At 41.5% G+C, this 21693-nt stretch overlaps 1 protein-coding gene across 4 annotated transcripts in view; it reads right to left on the bottom strand.

Moving 5' to 3' along the window:
- The window catches only part of SEC24D (SEC24 homolog D, COPII coat complex component), a 123885-nt gene that overhangs the window by 78751 nt on the left and 23441 nt on the right, over window positions 1-21693 (bottom strand). For all 4 annotated transcript variants that reach the window (XM_058666913.1, XM_058666914.1, XM_058666915.1 and 1 more), the window contains exons 5-8: window positions 21008-21241; window positions 20581-20708; window positions 15192-15303; window positions 5840-5967 (exon numbers count right to left, since the gene is read on the bottom strand). In XM_058666913.1, coding sequence (XP_058522896.1) covers window positions 5840-5967; window positions 15192-15303; window positions 20581-20708; window positions 21008-21241 — 602 coding nt within the window. The remainder of the gene's footprint in view (window positions 1-5839; window positions 5968-15191; window positions 15304-20580; window positions 20709-21007; window positions 21242-21693) is intronic.

Genomic DNA, 21693 nt, shown 5'->3' with positions numbered 1-21693 from the left:
AGCATGCAAAGCTTAAGGGCATTACTACCTTACAGAAACATTTTAAAAATTAGAATGTGAAAAAAAATTAGCATGTTATTTTCTTATATATAGTTTTTCCCCAAATCAGATTCCATACGTAAGCTACCACTCTAGCCTTGTGTTTAGTACTTCAGGAAACAGAGACTAAAATGCAGCACAACATCTTCCCGAAGGAAAATTCCTTGCTGGTGGGGAGGTAGTATTTGATGACAACAATCCACACTGGACAAGACAAAGCCCACTCTCTGTCTGTGTACAGAATGTGTGCATCCATTTGGGGGTGGGAAGGCTTGGACTAACTATTAACATCGAGAAATGTCACTGGTGATACTAATGGCAATTGTGAGAAGCGTCCAGAGTGTGATTCCGGGTGTGAACAACTACTGAGTTCTGACTGTTCTGGTCAGCTTTTTCCTAAGGAGGGAGGCAGGAGCTGTTGCTAGTGCACAGCAGGAACTATGCAAACTTTTTGCCACCAACAAGGTGAACCACAAGCTGTTTAGGGGCACACATTCCATGTACCCACAATACTGACAGTCAACAGCACTGCTACCTGCAATATACTGTTATGTTATAGATGCTGCAGATTTATCTTCTCCTGATCATGGAAAAAAAAAAAAAGCAAAACCAAGTTTATTGTTGATTCAGATAGCCCAGGGGTGAAGGAGAATTCACATTTGCAGCAATCCCACCCGTGAGGGGAAGCTGTGCCACAGGTTCTCCCCGTCACTTGGTGGTCATAGACTTTCTCAATTGTTGGATTCATTTAAATATCCACATGCTTAAAATCTGCCTGTACAGTTACAATAACATTTCTCTTCTGGAAATGTTATTTTCCACACATGTTCTTGAAAATTGAGGTGGCTCTGTATTCAGCAACATGGAATGATTGCCAGGGAATTAACTGATAAAAGAAATGGGAAGTGCAGTATGTATGTTATACCATCCTTTACAGGTTCATTACTTAAAGATGGACCTTCAATGCTGGTATCTGCTTGTTTTGTTTTAGAAGAAATTCCAAAGGACAGGTAAGGGCTGTCTGAGAGGCGGAGGTGGTAAAAATTGGAAAGGATCTATTTTTCACTGTATACACACTTGATCTTAGCCAAAAGGCAGAGAAACGAACTTTTCATCTTCCAGATGTTATGTTTTATTCATTTTAAGTAACTAGCTCTTTAAAAAATGAAAATGAAACTGTCCTTTGTTATGGATGTTCGTATACAAGCGGGACATATAACAACACATAGAGGGAAAATACACATCAAAACTCATTATCCCGTTTGCCCCTGGAGAAGACAGGAGGAAAGAAAATGGGTTCATTAAAGGAGACTTGTTTGCAACCAGGAATATTTCTCTAAAAAACAAGTATGAACAAATGTGCCCACAGGAATACTTACTAATGACAGGTGGCATGCATCTAAGTGTTAGCCATAGAGTTCCTTTTGAATTAAAAATTTTTTCTAAGCATAATAACCTAAGTAAAATACATAACACATGCATGAAACTACATACTTTTCATAATCACTACAAGTAAAAAGTCAATGAAATAAACTGCTGAAGAGAACGTGGAGACACTGAAGGATTATGAAATGGTATACTCACTTTGGAAAATGGCCTGGCAGTTTCTTCTAAAACTAGCAAAATACATATCATATGACTAAGTACCCTATCCACAAGTGTTGACCCAAGGGGAAAAAAAAAGGCCATGGAAAGACTTACGTAAGAATGCAAATGGCAACTTTATTTATAATAGACAAAAAGGGAAAACAGCTCATATGTTCATCAATAAAAGATTACATAAGCAAACTGATATGATCATGCAATGAAATACTTGTAGCAATAAAAACACAGATTATTACTGAATTCAATAAAATGATAGCTTTCTAAAACATACGGAATGAGAGAACCTGTACACAAGAGTACTACATGATCTATGATTCTAAGTCTTACTATAGGTAAGACCAAGCCATTATAGAAGAAAGTCAGAAGAGTGATTGTCAGGAGAGTGACCTTGTGCAAACAGGTAGGAGTTGGCAGATAACTTTCAAGATTAACTACAGAGTGTTCCTTATTTCTATAGAAGTTTAGGTTACACACATGCAGGCTCTCATCCTATGGTTCATTTCCCAAACCCCCTAACAACCAGGTCTGGGTCAGCTGGAAGCTGGGAGTCAGGAACTGCATCCAAGCCGCCAGTGTGGGTGCCTGGGATCCAACTACCTGAGCCATCACCAGCTTCCTCCTAAGATCTGCACTGGCAGGAAATTGAATCAGGAATGGGAGCTGAGAACTGAACACCGACACTGCAATTTGGGATGTGAGTGTCCCATCTAGTGAAAATCCAGTGAAGTGCGGTGATGTCTTCAATTTTCTTTGAAACATATTTGAAAAAAAAATGAATTTATACAGGACAAACAAGAGATGTATGCAAATGTTCACTATAACATTTTCTTCAATGTTCTGTATGATTAAAACTTTTTCATAGGACCTGGCATGGTAGCCTAACAGCTGAAGTCCTCACCTTGCACGCGCCAGGATCCCATATGGGTGCCAGTTTGTATCCTAGTGGCCCTGCTTCCCATTGAGCTCCCTACTTGTGGCCTGGGAAAACAGTCAAGGACAGCCCAAAGTCTTGGGACCCTGCACCCATGTGGGAGACCAAGAGGAGGTTCCAGGCTCCTGGCTTTAGATCGGAGCAGCTCTGGCCATTGTGGCTGCTTAGAGAATGAACCAATGGATGGAAGATCTTCCTCTCTGTCTCTCCTCCTCTCTGTATATCTGATTTTCCAATAAAAATAAATTTAAAAAGCTTTTCATAATAAAATGTTAAAAACAGCTAAGCAGTACTTCTAGTAAAGCTCCTCTTTTTTTTTTTTAATGTTTGTTTATTTGAAATGTAGAGTTACAGAGAGAAAAGGAGAGAGAAAGAGAGAGAAAGGGAGAGAGGGAGAGAGGGAGAGATAAATTTTCCATCCACTGGTTCGCTCCCCAATAGCTGCAACAGCAAAAGCTGGGCTGGCCCAAAGTTGGGAACAAAAGTCTTTTTCCTGGTCTCATATGAGCACAGCATCCCCAGCACTTGGGCCCTCTTTCCCAGGCGTATTATCAGGAAGCTGGATTGGAAATGGAGCAGCTAGAAGGAGAACCAGTATCCATATCAGATGTTAGCACTAGCCCCTAAACTATTCTTTAAAATGCACATACTTATTGCTACAGCAGAAATTTTGTCAATACATACTGGTCTATCTCATTCTTACTTACTAAGTACAGTAACTTGAAGAGGCATTTAGGAGCACTATATTACATCTCAGAAACCACCAGAAAAGATCAAACTTAAACATAAACAAATTTGAATATATTTACAGTTTTAAAGATTTACTTACATTGCAAAGTCAGATATACAGAGAGGAGGAGAGACAGAAAAGGTCTTCCGTCCAATGATTCACTCCCCAAGTGACCATAATGGTTGTAGCTGAGCCAATCTGAAGTCAGGAGCCCGGAGGTTCCTCCAAGTCTCCCCAACAGGTGCAGGGTCCCAAGGCTTTGGGCGGTCCTCAACTGCTTTCCCAGGCCACAGGCAGGGATCTGGATGGGAAGTGGGCCTGCTGGGATCAGAACCAGCGCCCATTTGGGATCCTAGAGCGTTTTAGGTGAGGATTTTATCTGTTAGGTTACTGCGCGGGGCCCTAAATGCATTTTTTGATGTAGAAAAATGAAATCACACTACACATAAAGGTGATTTTTGAAAATAGTTCAAAGCCTCTTCAGGACAAGCTCTAATCCAGTTCACTACGCTCACCAAGGCAGAGATGGTGGGGCTGAAGGGGCATAGCAAATTAAGTCACTGCCTGCAAACTGGAATTCCATATGAGCGGCATTTTAAATCTTGGTTGTTCTACATCCTATTCAAATCCCTGCTAACGCAACTGGAAAATAATGGAAGATGGGCCAAGTATCTGTGGCCTACTACCCAAGTGGGAGACCTGGATGTAGCTCTAGCTCTCCTAGCTTCAGCTGGCCCAGCCTCTACTGTTGTGGTCATCTGAATAGTGAGCCAGATAAGTGTACTATGATGTAGAGATACATCGCAGTATGCGTCTCTACTTCTGAGTAAAAGATTCAATAATAATGAAGCGGTTAAATATTTCTTGACACTAGAATGCTGGACTTTATATTACACTCTATACCTATAATGTCAGGACACATCTAAATTGCAGAATGATGGACTTGTGACTGTGTTGAAGGACTATACTATTGTTATAATAGAGTAGAAAACAGTGGGGGGGGGATGAAAGGGAAACTCTCTGAGCCTAAGGAACTGTGTCATGAAAAATTAAAAATTAAACAAAACAAAACAAAAAGAGTGAACCAAAAGATGGAAGATTAGTCTGTGTTTGTACCTCTACCTTTCAAATAAATAACTCTTAAAAGGACAAAAGAAGAGATGGCAGCATTTCACTATATACGGTGGCACAGTGTGGTGACTGGAGGCCTTAAAGGGGATGAAAGCCACCTGGTGGCCATCACTCCACACCTCGTGCCACATCCTCAAGTAGCAACTGGTGTGCATGTGGGTAAAAATCAAGTTCATGTGCAGGACACAGCAGTCACATAGTAACACAGCAGTTTCACAGGATTAGCAAAGTCAGGTAAAGACAAGCACACCGAGGAAAAGACAGGAGATAAGGAAATGCTGGCTCTGACAACTCGGAAAGTCCTGGGATTCTAACAGCCCATAAACTAAAAGCTGTGAATTTAACTCTGTATTACTGCTTGCTTACCCCCACCTCTAGTGCTAACATCAGCTCATGCAATTGCTCTACAAAATATGGAGGCAGAGGAACAATTGGACGCCTGCCATTACGGAGGCATCCAGGCTAGTGAACTCCAGAGTAAAACAAAGGCTATGTCCTTTCTACGAGTGGCTATTGAGTGTCTGGTGCTCAATTTCCACAACACTCTTTGTACTTTCCCTCAGTTGATAAAAGTCAGCCCCAATAATCGCAGCTCCCTTCCACCAATGCCAGTTGGCACAGCCAACCTGAAAATAAAGGACAGGCTTGTTCTCTCCTGTAGATGCTCTGCTTCTTTCTCAGGCGTGTCCTAGGTAGACAGTAGTACGGCTTTCCTCAGCAGATCCAAGGCAGGTTTATTCTGGGAGAGGAAACTGAGGTTTTGACCTATCAGTGTAGCAAGAGGAAGCCTTGGCTCAGCCTGGCTTACTGGAACACCATGATGGGATATGACCAAAGCTCAGCATACAACACAGCTCTTCATCTCCCATTTACCGTGCCCTGTACTGTCACTGTCCCTGTATACGTCCCCGTGTCCATCACTCAGAAGCACTAGAAGGAATGGCAGCAGCAAACGTAGACTTCTGAGTCCTGACAGATATCCACTAACAGTGCCCCATTTAGCCATACATTGGACACATTTTTCCAAATACATACAACCAGATTTATCTACCACACACTTTTTATTCTTTTAGTAGGAGTTCATGATCACATGAAAGTAGATGTATCAAAAATTAGGGCCCATGAAAATGCTAGACTGCTGAACTGGGGAGGAAGGGCCTTCCAATAGGTCGTAAGATCTGTCACTCTGACATTCTACATTTTTTACATACACATTGTTATAATGGTGAAACAGTGACTCAGTCAAGGATACCAAAAAATATAGCTTGTAAAGCTAGTGTCCTAATGAATTAAATGCATTAAATAAGTATGGCTGTTTCCTGTTTATAATACAGAATATTTTCTCAAAATGATGAATTTTCAAATTGTTAACATGACAAACTGTGAGGATTTATTATTCTTACCTCATTTGGAGGAATTGTGGCAAAAGGTTTGATGACAGCAGCTAATGGAATCTGAGCTTGCTTGGCCATATCTGACGTGCATGGGAAACAGTATGTGGTGCAACGGATGTATCGAGGGCTAGCATTGCCTGAAATAATTGAAGTATACAATTAAAATGTGCTTAGAGAAACTACCCACTATGAGATATTTACAGAGGTACCTCTAGGTGATGTGTTACTTGTAAGACTTTATTCATGGTCTCTAAAAACAAAAACAAAAAACCAGCAGTATTGTAAAAGTCTACAATCTGCATTCTATGAACACTGCAATCTCTTATATAATAAAGCACTGAATTCCAACCAATGCTATATAAGAAATACTTTAATTACTACTGATTTCCCATAAGCAGGATTTTAATAGATTTAATGAAAGATAAAGTTGCACAATATGAAAAAATAAAACTTTATGATTACAATCATTTTTTCATCCTTTTGTATCAACACTGGCTCATGCATAGCAAGTATTTACAGACCATTTCAATGTAAGTGATACCTTGCCATATGATCCTATTTAATTGCCTTTTTTAAATTTGGAAAAAGATATAAATGAAAATCTTACTTAGAATAGAAATGAGCTTTTAAAAAATACACTCTAATATATTTTAAACTGTGTTGGGTATCCTGATCAAATATCTTTATTGTATGGCATATATTAATACTCAGACAATATTCACGGCCTGAAGAATTTTTTTTTTAATCATCAGAATAACCTGTCTTGGATAAATTTTGAAATGAAAGTATCATATATTATTAAAAGACAATAATCAAACACAGCTTATTGCATTCTACTACTTTCAGGCACCCTTGCTTGTAGAGCATATATTCTCGCTGAGCATACAAACAACAAAAAAGTACACCTCACACATGAATGGAATACATTGGATTTTAGAAGAGAAGTACAATGAGAAAAGTATATTGTCTTAATGGGAAGCAGATTACAACATGACATACAAGGTGGGCTGTATTAAGAAGGGAAAAACTTGAGCAAAGATTCAAAGGCAGCAAGGTATATGCCCAAGCACACATTTTGGGGAGGGACAGACCTTAGGAGAGAAACAGCTAGAGGCCTGGGTGACTGTCATGGAAAAGTAGCAGTGGTTAGATAAGCCAGTCTCTGGAGACTGACCACAAGAGGCCACCTGGTTCTTACTCCACATGAAATGGGCAGCCACTGCCGGGAGTTTTGATTATAGGAGAGTCACAATATTAACAGGTTTTCAGAAAGAGCTACAATATCAAAGGGTGGAACAGGGAAGCCCAAGAGGAGGTTGCTGCAGTAAACTGGGTGGGAAATGGTGGTGGCATGGACCAGTTTGAGATCAGTAGATACTGGGAAGCAGCCAGGTTCTGGATGCATTTTGATATATGTACATAGGATGTACTTTGTATAGGTGCAGCGACCTATTTATTGACATGCATAATGTCTGAAGTGTGAAGACATGAGATGTGTGAGAGAGAGGAGAAAATCAAAGGAAGACGCTAAGGTCTTTGGACTTAGGAACTAAAAACATTTTTAAGTGGCCATCAGCTGAAAAAGGAAAGACAGCAGGAAGAGAGAGGGTTCTAAAGAAATGTGTGGGTGGAGAACATATCCAATCTGGGACCTCTGTTATGCAAACAGCAACGCTGCAGAGACAACAGGATATGTGAATTTGGACATGTCTGCACTGGAGGGATACATCTGGAATTTCTTAGCATATCTGAGGAACACTTAAAAACCCAAAGAAAATGGTTTTCATGAAATATAAATGAAATGATTTCAGAACTTCTATTTTCCCATTAAAATACACTTATCTTTTATTTCCATGAACCTCTGAAAGTATCCTTATAGATGGCATCTGAAGTCATGAAACTGAGTTAAAACCACCAATGGAATAATTGGATCCAGAAAAGAGAAGAAAACCAAGGGCCAAACTTTGAAGGTCTTCAACATAAAGAGGTCAGAGGAAGAGAAAGCAGGTAGTTCAAGGACTGAGAATGCAAAGAAGGAAAATTTGGAGTCCTGGCAGTGAAACAAGGAAGCCAAGCAAGGAAAAAGGCACGTTTGGTCATCTGTGCCAGTGGAGCTGCCAATCAGCATGGCCATTGGCTTCAGCATCTTAGTGTAGAAGGCTGGGAATCCATAAGAGAGTTTCAGAGGCAAGCAATGGGGCAAGTCGGCTTAGAGAATGTAAGAGTAAACTGGCGATAATCCTTTCAAGTTTTGTTGTAGAGTTGAGCAGGGAAAAAAGAAACAGTTGATAAACAAAGCAGATCAAGAATCATACATATTTTAAATTTTAAAGATAAAAAAATTCAAAAAATGGGAATAGTTTTATATACATAAAAATTGTGATCATGTAAGATAAAGAGAGGAAAACTCTTGAGCAGTAATTTTTGAGTGGCGCATAACGAGGGAGAAAGACGTTCGACTGCAGCACTGATGGCTAAATGCAGGAGGACATGTTACAGTAGGGATGGTGGGTCAAGAGAAGTTCTTCTTTTTTTTTTTTTTTGATTCATTTTTATTGCAAAGTCAGATATACAAGATGAGGAGAGACAGAGAGGAAGATCTTCTGTCCAATGATTCACTCCCCAAGTGACTGCAACGGCCGGTGCTGCGCCAATCGAAAGCCAGCAACCAGGAACTTCTTCCAGTTCTCCCACACGGGTGCAGGGTCCTAAGGCTTTGGGCCGTCCTCGAATGCTTTCCCAGGCCACAAGCAGGGAGCTGGATGGGAAGCGGGGCTGCCGGGACTAGAATCTGCACCCATATGGGATCTTTGCACGTTCAAGGTGAGGACTTTAACTGCTAGGCCACCATGCCAGGCCTGAGAAGTTCTTTTTTTTTTCAGAAAGGACAAGTAAGAGCAGTTACAACAAAAGAGGGGAGAGGAGGTACTCCAGGTAGTCACTGAGGAAAGTGGAAAAGAGAAAGAACTTGGGAGTGTGGTTTGCTGGCAAGCTCGGGGTCCTGGTTTGAACAGCAACTGCAGTGTGAGTGTAAGTGTGTAAGCCTTTGCTTGATCATGCACAGAGGGAGGGCTCAAGTGAACAGAAGGGTAGACTGAAGAAAGCAAGCTGAGGCCACTCTGCTCGCCTCCAATCTACTATGCCCAGATCTAACTTTTCTCAGGTCAAACTAGTAATTTGGATTTGGACATAAAGCATTCTGAATTTATATCATGCCAATTCAAATAGAAACAAAACAAAGTACTGTGTATGTCACATTAGCATGACCACAGACTGAATCCAGTCTTGGGGGCACGTGCAGGGGTCTGAGAGGAACAGGCACTGTGGCACTAACAACGACAAGGCAAAGTATGGGACATCGTTATGATATTGTTGTATATAAGTTCATTTTGGTCCTACAATAACTCTAGCGCATTGAAACTTTCCTGATTTCCTTAAAAAAAAAAAAAACACCTCTATTGCATTCACCATTTATTTGTCCTTATCTCCTCTAAGTCTCTATTGAAAAAGGAACATACTTGCTGTTTGCATCACAGTATATAGTTTCTTTTTTTTTTTTTTAAAGATTTATTTATTTGATTACAAAGTCAGATATACAGAGAGGAGGAGAGACAGAGAGGAAGATCTTCCGTCAGATGATTCACTCCCCAAGTGAGCTGCAATGGGCCGGTGCGCGCCGACCTGAAGCCGGCCGGGAACCTGGAACCTCTTCCAGGTCTCCCACGCGGGTGCAGGGTCCCAAAGCTTTGGGCCATCCTCGACTGCTTTCCCAGGCCACAAGCAGGTAGCTGGATGGGAAGTGGAGCTGCCGGGATTAGAACCGGCGCCCAAATGGGATCCCGGGGCGTTCAAGGCGAGGACTTAAGCCGCTAGGCCATGCCGCCGGGCCCAGAAGTTTCTTATTTTTAATTTTTTCATGATACAGTTCCTTAGGTTCAGGGATTTCTCCTCTGCCTTCCCCCACCTCCTGTGCCCCATGATTCCATTTTACTGAGAAGGAAACTGAGACACCAGATGATTAAAAAACTTTCCAAAGGTCAGAGAGTTACTAAGCAGAAAAAAGTGGGATAAGAATCTGTCAGTTTTCCACAGCATCCCAGAAAAGCTGGGTTTAGGTCATAAAAGCTTTAAAGGCTGGACAAAAATTTGAGACCAATTGTGAATGATGAAATGATAACAAACATTTGAAGATTATCATCAATCCTCTCAGGACAGGAAAAATTAGAGAGGTAGACTAGTCTATTGCTTTAAAAGATCAAGAAAACACGAAGCTTTGGAAGCAGAAATAAAAGAAAAAGAAATATTAAATATTATAAATATGTGTGAACTCATACTAACGTTTACTCATATTTAGACAAAAACTCTCCTTATTATCTGTTATCATCGCCCCATGACGTTAAGCAGACCACAAATTAAGAATTTTTACGCTTAAATTTTCCACTGTACTCCATTTTTACTAGTCAAAAATGACCAATGACCAATAATACACTGAAATAGAATTCCTGCTGTCTTTGTTTATCTGCTGTCACACAATATGCATGTGAGTGAGCTCAACACACATTCTTTTCGGGAAGATAATGAACAGAAAAATATGAAGTTTGAATAAAAGCAACTGTGAATTCACTTTTATAAACCTATAATCAGAAGTGGGGATTGGGGCATTCAGTAAGCAGATGTGGCAAGCAGTGTGTTAAGCTGTTGCTTGGGATGCCTTCATCCTACAACAGAGTACAAGTTCAAGTTCTGGTCACTCTGGATTTCTGATCCAGCTTCCTGTTAACACACCTAGGGGGGCAGCAGATAATGGCCAAATTACCTGAGTCACTGTCATTCAAGTGCAAGGAGCATCTGAAGTTCCAGACTCCTGGCTTTTATCTGGTCCAGCCTAGGGTTTGTGCAAGCATTTGCAGTGTGAACCAGAAGACACAAGGTCTTTCTCTATTTTTTTTTAAATTAAGCTTGAAGGGTATAGTTCTCGTGGATAATTTAGTAACCTCAGGAATTGAGATTCAAACCTCTTTTCAATACTGAATAACAAGCCTTACAGGATAATCCAATCGAAGATAGTCTATAGATTATCTCACCAGACATTTAGGAAGCTAAGCACCCTGCCTGAGCTTAGAAACAGTCTTACCAGAGCTATGATGAAGATAGGTGAACTGCACCACAGTGTGGCATCACAGAAGAGCCAACAGATTAAGAACTGTCATAACGGAACCAATGGTTCTGCCACTGAGTCAAAGTGATGAACAGAGGATGAGCTCCTGGGTCTTAACAGATGGTCAGCAGCACACAGCCAAGGAGCAAGAGGCCTTCAAAGCAGATCCTATGGCCACAGGCAAAAGAGCTGCACAGCTGAGTCAGTGCTTTTCTTAACTGGTCCTGACACTACCCAGATGCATGGCCTGGGGCAAGTCATTTAACTTCCCTTAGTGTTGTCACATCTATAAAGTAACAGAGTTGAGCAACTAAAGTTCCAGGTCCCCTCTGGCTCTTCATTCTCTTCATGTCTATAATTTTCTGAATATGTCTTGAGATTCTAGAAGATTTACCAGACCAGGTAATTAAGCCAGGCCAGATAAAAGGCTTCAAAAGGGAGACTGGGCCAAGTTCAGGGCAGCTGTCCCATCAAGCCGCAGGCTGACTGCAGGCTACGGAGAGTGAGTGATGACTTGATCTCTGAAACCTCACTAGTCCCTTCTGCTCTTTCTCTTCCTTCCTTTGTACTCTTTCCATGCACTAAACATATCCAGCAATTCCAAGTACACACCCAGGAGTACTGACATCAGGGACTCGCACAGACACCTGGCCTCGATGTTCACAGCAGCGTTATTCACAAGAGACAAAAGGTAGAAAGAACTCAAACATCCTTCAGCAGAACAGAGGAACAAAATATGGAGTGCATATGTGCCATGGGATATTATTCAACCTTCAAAAGAAATGAAAATCTGGCATACACCATATGGTAGACAGACCTTGAAATACTAAGTGAAATAAGCCATACACAAAATGACCGATTTTATACAAACCTGCTGAAAAGAGATACCTAAAGAAGGCAGGTTCATGGAGATACAAAGTAGAATAGTAGATATTAGGAGTTTTGGATAAATGAAGGAAATAGTTGTCAAACAGGTGAAAAGTTTCAGTGCAGGATGATAGAAACATCCGAGAAATGGGCAACAGAAATCATTGTACAATACTATTGAGGTAATTGTACACTAAAAAACAATTTTTGATACACGCATATGCACATATCCATGTGTATATACATATATTTAATTACAAAAATGTCTAAGCCTCAAAATGTAGCAAACACATGCTGTCCCTGCCACTATACTCCAGCGTATTCTATCCCCTCTGATTCAGAGCCCTTTTCTGTCCTGCCTTCCCAGCCCCTCTGGCTTACACTTTCCACTCGGGGCTCAGCACAGTAGGCGCAATGACTTTACATTCAGGTTGGCCCTGTAATATGTGTTTTCTTCTTCTATTTGAATATATATCATACTGCATTGATATTTAGTTACCTCTTGTTCATTCATTAAAAAATAATTGCATCCTTTATTTTTCAAATTTGTTTTTAACTCTTCGATTAGTATACAATACTTGCACATTTGAAGGGGTATAAAGCAACTTTCATGTATAATCAGGGGCAGTGAAGTGAGTACCTAAGAACACGGGCACTAAAGTCAAAACACCAGGCCTCTTAATTCAAGCTCTGCTTCATACCAGCTAGGCTCTTGAGGAAACCACCTAAGTGTCCTGTGCCTCAGTTTTCCAGTCTGTAGGGATGATACAAGTGCTTATAAAGTTATAGAGTAGATGAAGTTAATTAGTTCACATAAAATTCTTTGAAGACTGTCTCGTTATATGGTCAGCACTTACAAATAGTAACCATGATGATAATTTCAATTTGTATATTTTGCATATTACTGATCTCAGGTTTAGAATAGAGACTGAGTAAATCAGTTTCTGAGTGCATGCAGGAATGAGTGGATGAACAAGTGGTGTCCTGTTTGCAGACAGCTCATAGATTAGTGGGAGAGACAAGCTTAAACTGTACTAAAATATAACATGACAGGGCAGGACACACAGGCAGTCCTATGAAGGAAGAAACTGTGCAAAGATTTCAGAGACAGGTTTTTAACTGGGTTTAGACGAACTAGGAATTTCTGAAGCAAAGGGGTGAGAGTTTTACTTCCTAGCATTACATTCAACACATATTTCTTGGACAACCATTGTTCTAGATACCAGGTACATTTGTAGGGGGATGTGGGGACAAAACAGTCCTTTATCTGTGACAAAGAAAATAGCACAAAGCGAGAATTAGAGACACGAGAAGAGAGAGTCTGGTATTGCTGAGGAAGTTCAAAAGGAAGAAGTTGGTTGGACACAGGGCTGATCAGGAATGTTCTGTAGGGTGAAACATCCTCAAGCAGCATTTTATATTCAAAATACTAAAGAAACAAATATGAAAAACCTACGTAACATTCATCATTAGGTTGAAACACAGTGGCCATTCTTGCTGGTCACAATGGCAGAAAAAAAATTCTAATTTATCATCTACCACATTTTAAATGCTTAACATTTATGACTCACCTGACTAATTTGGATTGGTTCAGTATGTAATGAAGACCAAATTATTTCCAGAATAATAAAAGAGGTGGTCTGAATTGCTTTAAATATTAATAATATCTATAACAATCACATCACTATAATTTATATCAGACCTTTCACTTGTCAAGCCCTTTAAACACACAAAGGCGCACGCAGGGCAAGCAGTCACCTCTGATCTGTACACTGAATGAAGGACAGGCTGGATCCTTACATGTTACAGAGGGTGGCACTGAGGCTTAGGGAGGTGGGAGGAGCAGAGCTTGTGCAGACAGTAGGAAGGGAGCCTGGAGTCTCCCCACTGATGCCCCTTCTGCCTTGCTGTGCTGTCTGCTTTGTATGGATCAGCTGTGTGTGTTGCACCAAGAAAGGACTGAAGGCAGGGCTGTCCCAGCTCGAACCTGACTAGCCCGGCAACTCTGAGATGAGGCAAAATACCTGTTTAAACACTGATGTTCTGCTTCTCAAATTGAATGTGTAAGCCTTTAAATGGTACACACAGAATCTTGGACATCAGAATTCAATTAGACTATAAATTTAATTTATAACAATACAGTAGCATATCATCAGCCAGAGGAAACCTTCACAAGGTTTGACAGATCGATTCTGTGACAGTAGGTACGGGGCAGAATTAACAATGAAAAGGTCCAGCCTCTCGTCATTCAAGTTTAAACATGGGAAACCAGAAATCAAATTCTTTGAAAAACGTCCCTGGGCCCAAACCAAGTCTGTTGATGCCTCAACTGCTCAGTTCCCCACTGCTCTACCTGTGTTAAAGCTGCCAGGCTTCTAATACAGTCAATAAATTAAACACAGCAGAGCATGAACTGAAATCTATACATCACAAAAAAGACTTTTAAAAGATTTGTTTGTTTATTTGAAAGTCAGTGTTACACAGAAAGGGAGAAACCAAGAGAAAAGAGAGCTCTTCCACATGCTGGTTCACTCCCTGGACTGCGTCAGGCCGAAGCCAGAAGGCCAGAGTTTCTTTCAGGCCTTCCAGGAAGGTGCAGGGGACACTTGGGCCAGCCTCCAGTGTCTTCCCAGTCACATTAGCAGGGAGCTGGCTCAAAAGTGAAACAGCTGGCACCCATATAGGATGGTGATGTTACAGGTAGTGGCCTAACTCACTATGCCACAGTGCAGCACCCAAGGCTTTTTCTTAAGCTTATACATCACTAAAAGCATTCCAGACTTCCACAAACAGAGAGAACTCTGTTGACGGCACTTTCTCAGTATTTGAGTGACTAGAGGAAAGTTAGTTTTTACATATTATCAGTTACGATGGGATTTCCCAATAGTAATAACTGCACGGAGGGTCCAGAATAGTTGCTTTACTTTTTAAAAGGATTCATTATGCATTTGAAAGTCAGAATTACAGGGAATGAGGGAGAGAAGAAGGAATGCGAAGGATGGAGAGGAGAAAGAGAGGAGGTGAGACAGAAATTGATCTACCTACTGCTTTACTCTCTAGATGGCCACAGTGGTAAAGCCAGGAGCCAGAAGCTTCTTCTAGGGCTCTCATGTGGATAGCAGGGGCCAAAGCACTTGGACCATCTTCCCTTGCTTCCCCAGGCCATTAGCAGGGTGCAGAATTGGAAGTGGAACCATAGGGACATAAATTGGCATCCATATGGGATGCTGACATTGCTGGCAGCAGCTTCATCAACTGTATCCCATAATAGTTGGTTTTGAATGTGGTGAGAAATTTTTAAATCCCCACATCAAAAATCTCATTGAAAATAAGTACCTTGGTCTTGTATCACACAATCTGTGGTGACGAGGGGAGGGACTTGGCCTCTTGTGTTGGTGGCATAAACTTGTCCTTCTCTGGTGGCTCTATCATTCTCAATCACCTGGATCTGTAAAGACATTAAGAGTGAATTACAGTAACTTAAGATGCTTTCTAATCCCCAATGGGGCCCTGTGCTCCCGCCTCTCCTTCCTGTCATTCTCTATCTCATGCATGTGTACACACACACACTCACTCACACAAAATAGGCATGTTCTGTGCTCATTTCAGATCAAATTTTCATTCGGAACATACTATTCTACTTTGCTTTCACAAGATTCAGAAAAAAATCATTGATATTATATGTCTTAATGAAGCCTTAACTCTTCAAATTTTTTCAATTTTCTTTTCAAGTTTCTCCTTTAACATTCCTGCTCTTGAAATATGAGAAAAGTATAGTTTCTGTGTAGTTTTTACCCATTTGTTAGAAATTAACAGGAGCAAAAATTGTTAAGTCCTGTCACAGCAATTTGAAACATCCAAAAACATCTGTTGGGGCCAGTACTGTGGCACAGCACAGAGAGCTGCCACCTGTGACACTGGCATCCCATATGGGTGCAAGTTCACATTCCAGGAGCTTCACTTCCCAGCTTCCTGTTAATGACCTGAGGAGAGCAGTGGAAGATGGCCCAGATGCTTGGCCTTGTCATCCCATCAAGGACCCGGAAGAAGCTCCTTGTTCATGACTTTAATCTGGTTCACCTCTGTGGCCATCTGGGAGAGTGAATGAATGGATGGAAGATTCTCTGTGTGTGTGTTCCCACCTCTCTCTCTTGGGAGTAACTGAATGGATCTCTCTTTCTCTGTAATTACTTGAAAGAATACAGAGAGAGAGACAGAGAGAGAGAGAGAGAGAGAGAGAGATCGATTCTCAATGCACTAGCTCATTCCCCAAATGTCCAGGGCTGGCCCTGTCTGAAGCTTGGATTTCTTCCAGGTCTCTCACGTGAGTTCAGGGGCCCAAGAACTTGGTTCACCCATCACTGCTTTGCCAGGCCATAAATAGAGAGCTGGATCAGAAGTGGAGCATCTGAGACTCAAACTGGCACCCATATCGGATGGCAGGGCTGCAGGCAGAGGATTAGCTTGCTATGCCACCATAGAGGAGTAACTCGACTCCTCCTTTCGCCTCTCTTCTTCTTTTTCTTTTTCTCTTTCTCCTTTCCTCCCTTTCTTCTCTCCTACTTGCACCCCTTCATTCTTTTTTAAAGATCTATTATTTATTTTTATTTGATAGGCAGATTTTGCAGAAAGACAATTTTCCATTGGCTGGTTTATTCGCCAAATGGTTGCAACAGTCAGAGCTGAGCTGATCCAAAGCTGGGAACTAGTAGATCCTTTTCGGTCTCTCACATGGGTGCAGAGGCCCACAGCATCCTCTGATGCTTTCCCAAGCCAATAGCTGGATGGGAAGTAGAGCAGCTGGACATGAACTGGTGCCCATATGGGTAGCACTGCCGGTGGGGGATTAACTGGACATGCCACCATGCCAGACCCAACTCAGACTTCCAAGTGAGTAAGTAAACAAATAAAAACAGTTGTTGAGGAACGATACAATGTTTGAAAATGTATGTTTCTGTTGTAGTTTTCTGGGGATGAAAATTAAGAACAAAATCTGCTGCTATAGAATCAAGATGAACAGATGGAATTGCAATGATTGTTTCCCCTCTCCTTCTCTTCTTTCATCACAGAAGAAACAACAGACAAAAGAACAAAGGGAAAAAAAGAGTAAGAAGAGAGAGATAAAGGCAGAAATGAACAGTGTGTCCAAAATGGAGTAAGGAACTTGGCAAGTTTTGACAAATACAGAATTAACACAAAAATTGCCTTTTTCATGCACTGTTCCCTTGCCCGTTTTTCCCTCCTATCACACCCAGTCCAGGCCCCAGCTGGCACTGGTTTCATGCAATGTCAGTGATAGAGTTAGCCTGCCTTTCTTAATGCACCTCAAATTGTAGGGTGTGAAATATTACTAAATAAAGAGACACATATGTTCCAGACATTGTTACGGTAAAACACAGACAAGACTAAGAGCTGCCACAGGCAGAGGCAAGAAGCAAACAGGACAATTAAAGCACAATTATTACATTCTCTACATATTTTTTTTTAGATTTATTTTATTTTTATTACAAAGTCAGATATACTGAGAGGAGGAGAGACAGAGAGGAAGTGGAGCTGCCGGGATTAGAACCAGCGGACATATAGGGATCAAGGCAAGGACCTTAGCCACTAGGCCACGCTGCCGAGCCCATTCTCTACATATTTTATGAACTTATTTATTTGAAAGGCAGAAAGAGAGAAGAAGAGAGAATCTTCCATCCACTGGTTCATTCCTCAAAATAGTTACAGCAGCTGCATGGTGGCAGAGGCCCAGACCTGGGCCATCATCTGCTGCCTTCCCAGGTATGTTAGCAAGGAGTTAAATCAGAAGTGGCACAGGCAGGAACGGAATTGGCACCGTAATACGGGATGCCACACTGTAGGCTGTGGCTTAATCCATCACACCAAATGCTAGCCCCGACATCCTACATTTTGATCACAAACACAATCAGGTTTATTCAAAATTAGGATGGTTTTATTTTGTCAACTACTATTGGATCATTTCAACAGACAAAGAGCCAAAATTTGAGAAAGAGTCAAAAATCTTAAAAATATGGCAAAAGGCAATGAACTTACATTAGTATGGCTAATATATTGAATATATAGTGAACAAAGTGTTCAAAGGTCAATATTTTTATTTTTAAATCATTCACTTATAAATTTCAAATCTCCAGGTATTATAATATAGTAAGAAATAAGTATATTGGGACTGGTGCAATGGCTCAACTGGCTAACCCTCTTCTTGCAGGTGCTGGCATCCCATATGGGTTTCAGTACCAGTCAGAGCTGCTCCATTTCCCATCCAGTTCACTGCTGTGGCTTAGAAACGCAGAGGAGGATGGCTCGAGTCCTTGCGCTACTGAGTCCATTCAGGAGACCCAGAAGAAATTCTTGTCTCCTAACTTTGGATTGGCTTAGCTCCAGCATTGTAATTAGTTGGGGAGTGAACCAGCACATGGAGGATCTTTCTGTCTCTCCTCGCTGTAAAACTGCCTTTCCAAAGAAAATAAATTAATCTTTAAAATAAAAGAAGTATGGGACAATAAGATGCTGGACTCTATGTTTGGTATATGCTTGCAATGAGGGAATCTCAACTGAACTTGAACTATGGTTATGCAACAAGGTGGAGGAATCCACCATGGTGGGAGGGTTTGGGGAGGGGTGGGGAGAATCCCAGTATCTATGAAATTGTGTCACATAATACAATGTAATTAATGAATAAAAAAAAAAAGAAAAAAAATAAAAGAAGTATGTTACTAAATTAACCTACATCTTGGCTAAAACAAAGATAGGAAATGCTCATGCAGTATTTCTAGCAATTTCTAAAACATACTAGAGCCTTTCAACTTATTGTTCTTGAAAATCAGTCTTGGACATGAAACAACCTATAGAAATTTCAGTTGCGCTTTTTACAATGACTTGGTGTATGGACAGTTATGTTTAATGACTGTCATCCAAATGACAATACCACAGCTATCTTAAAAGGCATGGACTTTTCTTTCCTTCAGAAGATGTGGCACGGGAATTATCTTCATACTTATCTGCTAAGAAAGGAAAACTCCTCCAGGAGAGGAAGAAATGGGGTCAGCCGTTTGGTGCCGTGGTGAACACAGCAGTTAGGACGCTGGTAGTTCCCGTCAGCATAGCTGGGTTCACAGGGTACCTAGTTCTGGATTCTGACTCCGGCTTACTGCTCATGCCAACCCTGGGAGGCAACAGTGGTGACAGGTTCCTCCACTTCTGTGGAAGACCTGGTTCGAATTCCCAGCTCAGAAGCCTCTGCCCTTCCCGGCTGTCACGGATATTTGAGAACAAGTGGATAGGGAAATCTGCCTGCCTGTCTTTCTTATTCTATCTCCTAATAATTCATTTTTTGAAGATTTTTATTTACTTATTAATGGAAAGGCAGATTTACAGAGAGAAGGAGAGACAGAGAGAAAAGATCTTCTGTACACTGGTTCACTCCCCAAGCGGCTGCAGTGGCCAGAGCTGAGCCAATCTAAAGCCAAGAGCCAGGAGTGTCTTTATGATCTCCTGTGTGGGTGCAGGGTACCCAGGCTTTGGGGACTTCTACTGTTTTTCTACGCCACAAGCAGGGAGCTGGATGGGAAGTACAGCATCCAAGACACAAACTGATGCCCATATGGGATCCTGGCACAGGCAAGGCGAGGACTTAGCCAATAGGCTACCGCACTGGGCCCTAATAATTAAATTTTAAATGTTTTTCTTTTTAGATCAATGAATAAGAGGAAAATAAGATGTGTGAGCCATATGAGAAAGGCTGCTGAAAGCAGAATTATGATGAGATAAAGCAAGATAGAAAGTTCAACTTTGGAACAATCCTGAGTCCTCAGAAAATGTGGTTAGGCCTACCATCCAAAATCATTGTAACGTGCACCTCACTCAATACTGAAGTACAGGAAGAGTTCAGTCAATCTGATCTGTGCATCATTCTTTCCAGAAGGAACTATTTATTTAGCTAGTAAAGGCATACAACTCTGGTAACAAAAACATAAACGGGCTCCATCTGGCATTGCTATTTCATTGCTTTAAAGATTATAAACAAAGACTGGATTGACTCACATGCAGATTTTTAAGGGTCTTGGATGAAGCACAGCATCTACTGATTTTTTCTTTTGTTGTCAATACTCATTCATTCATTCACTTAGCAAATACACAAAAGCATATTATGAGGCAGGCTCTGTTTTGTTTAGACACCTAACAGTTAAACTATAACATGCCCTGAAATAGCTGCTACAGAGCAACCCCTCTCTCAAGAAAATCACTTGAGCAGAAAAGTTACAGTTCCAGCTTCACATAAAGTGTTTTTACATGTGCAAAATACTTTATGCTTTTATACACCCCAGGGTAAATGGTTCTTCAATCATTTAAAACAGCATGTTTATACTCCTACTGCTAATCATTCCTCAAACAGCAACAGATTCTGCTAATATGTCAATATAAACATCCACCAATACGTCAACATAAACATCAAGACAGCCAAATTTACATACCAAAAAAAGAAAGAAATCTATTTACTCCATTCTATAGACACCCCTCACTCCCAGGATGCTCTTAATTCTAGCCTGCCCCTGCCCTACACACACTTGAGGAAGACTTTTGCATGCAATAAGCACTTACTAACTTCTACAATAAATGACAGAATAAAGCCAAGTGAAGTTTCTGAGAAAAGTGAAGGAAGAATGGTCCTTGGTGGGCGGCCCCTCTAAGCGGGAAGGGTCCTTACTGGGCTGGGGATGGAGTCAGGATCCAGCTTCTTCTGGGGCTGTGGGGGACCTGCCATCTGCGCAGGACCTCCGGGGAAGCCTCCTGGGTAGGAAAGTTGTGCGCCTGCCATCTGGGGACCATAGTTGGCTGCTGAAAAGAAAAAAAAAATTTAAATAAATGATTACAATTACAAATCCCAGACAAATGTGACGATTGCATGTTATTGTCAAGCATACTGCACTTTTCATCTTGTTAATTCAAGCAGAAGTCAAGTGTGAGTATCCACAATTCCCTTTTCATGACTTACATGCCACTGTTCAAAACCACCATGCCTTAACAGCAAGTGATAGATGAATAGTCAACACCAGAACAAAGCTGATCCCAATTCAGGAATTCCCTAGGTAATCCAAGGCCCACTTCCCTCTGCAGCCTGCAGTTCACCTTACCATGCTGTGGAGGTAATCCAGGGCCCATGGCCTGGCCCGGAAGAGGAGGGGGTTGGAACTGGGCTGCTGGAGGAGCAACTGAGGTCCCAGGGCCATTTAGTGTGGTAGGTGGTGGCGGCAGAACTTGAGATCCAGGCTGCAAAATGGATGGCTGTGGAGGTCGCAGAGGACCCTGGAATGATGATGATGATGGAGGGCCAGGTGGCCCCTGGCTGGGAAGAGCCACACCGGATCCTGTGCAGGAAAGAGCAGCCCACCTTAGCACCACAGCTCAACTCTGACATCTATAAAGTATGTGACAGATGTACTTGTCCTCCCAACATAAAGCAAGAGCAGACTTGTACAAACGACACTTTTCTTTCTTAGTACAAACTGAAATGTTCATTCAGAAACTGATTGAAACACCATTTGAGGCATTTCATAAAAGTAGAAGATTATTTTTAAGGATTTATTTTATTTTTATTGGAAAGTTAGATATTCACAGAGGAGGAGAGACAGAGAGGAACATCTTCTGTCCGTTGATTCACTCCCCAAGCGGCCACAATGGGCAGAATTGCGCCTATCTGTAGTCAGGATCCCGGAGCCTCTTCTGGGTTTCCCATGTATGTGCAGGGTCTCAAGGCTTTGGGCCGTCCTCAACTGCTTTCCCAGGCCACAAGCAGGGAGCTGGATGGGAAGCAGGGCTG

The sequence above is a fragment of the Ochotona princeps genome, chromosome 7 (assembly GCF_030435755.1).
Source record: "Ochotona princeps isolate mOchPri1 chromosome 7, mOchPri1.hap1, whole genome shotgun sequence".
Classification (NCBI taxonomy): Eukaryota; Metazoa; Chordata; class Mammalia; order Lagomorpha; family Ochotonidae; genus Ochotona; species Ochotona princeps.
The sequence above is the reverse complement of the archived record's forward strand: the minus strand, read 5'-3'. Positions and strand labels throughout refer to the sequence as shown.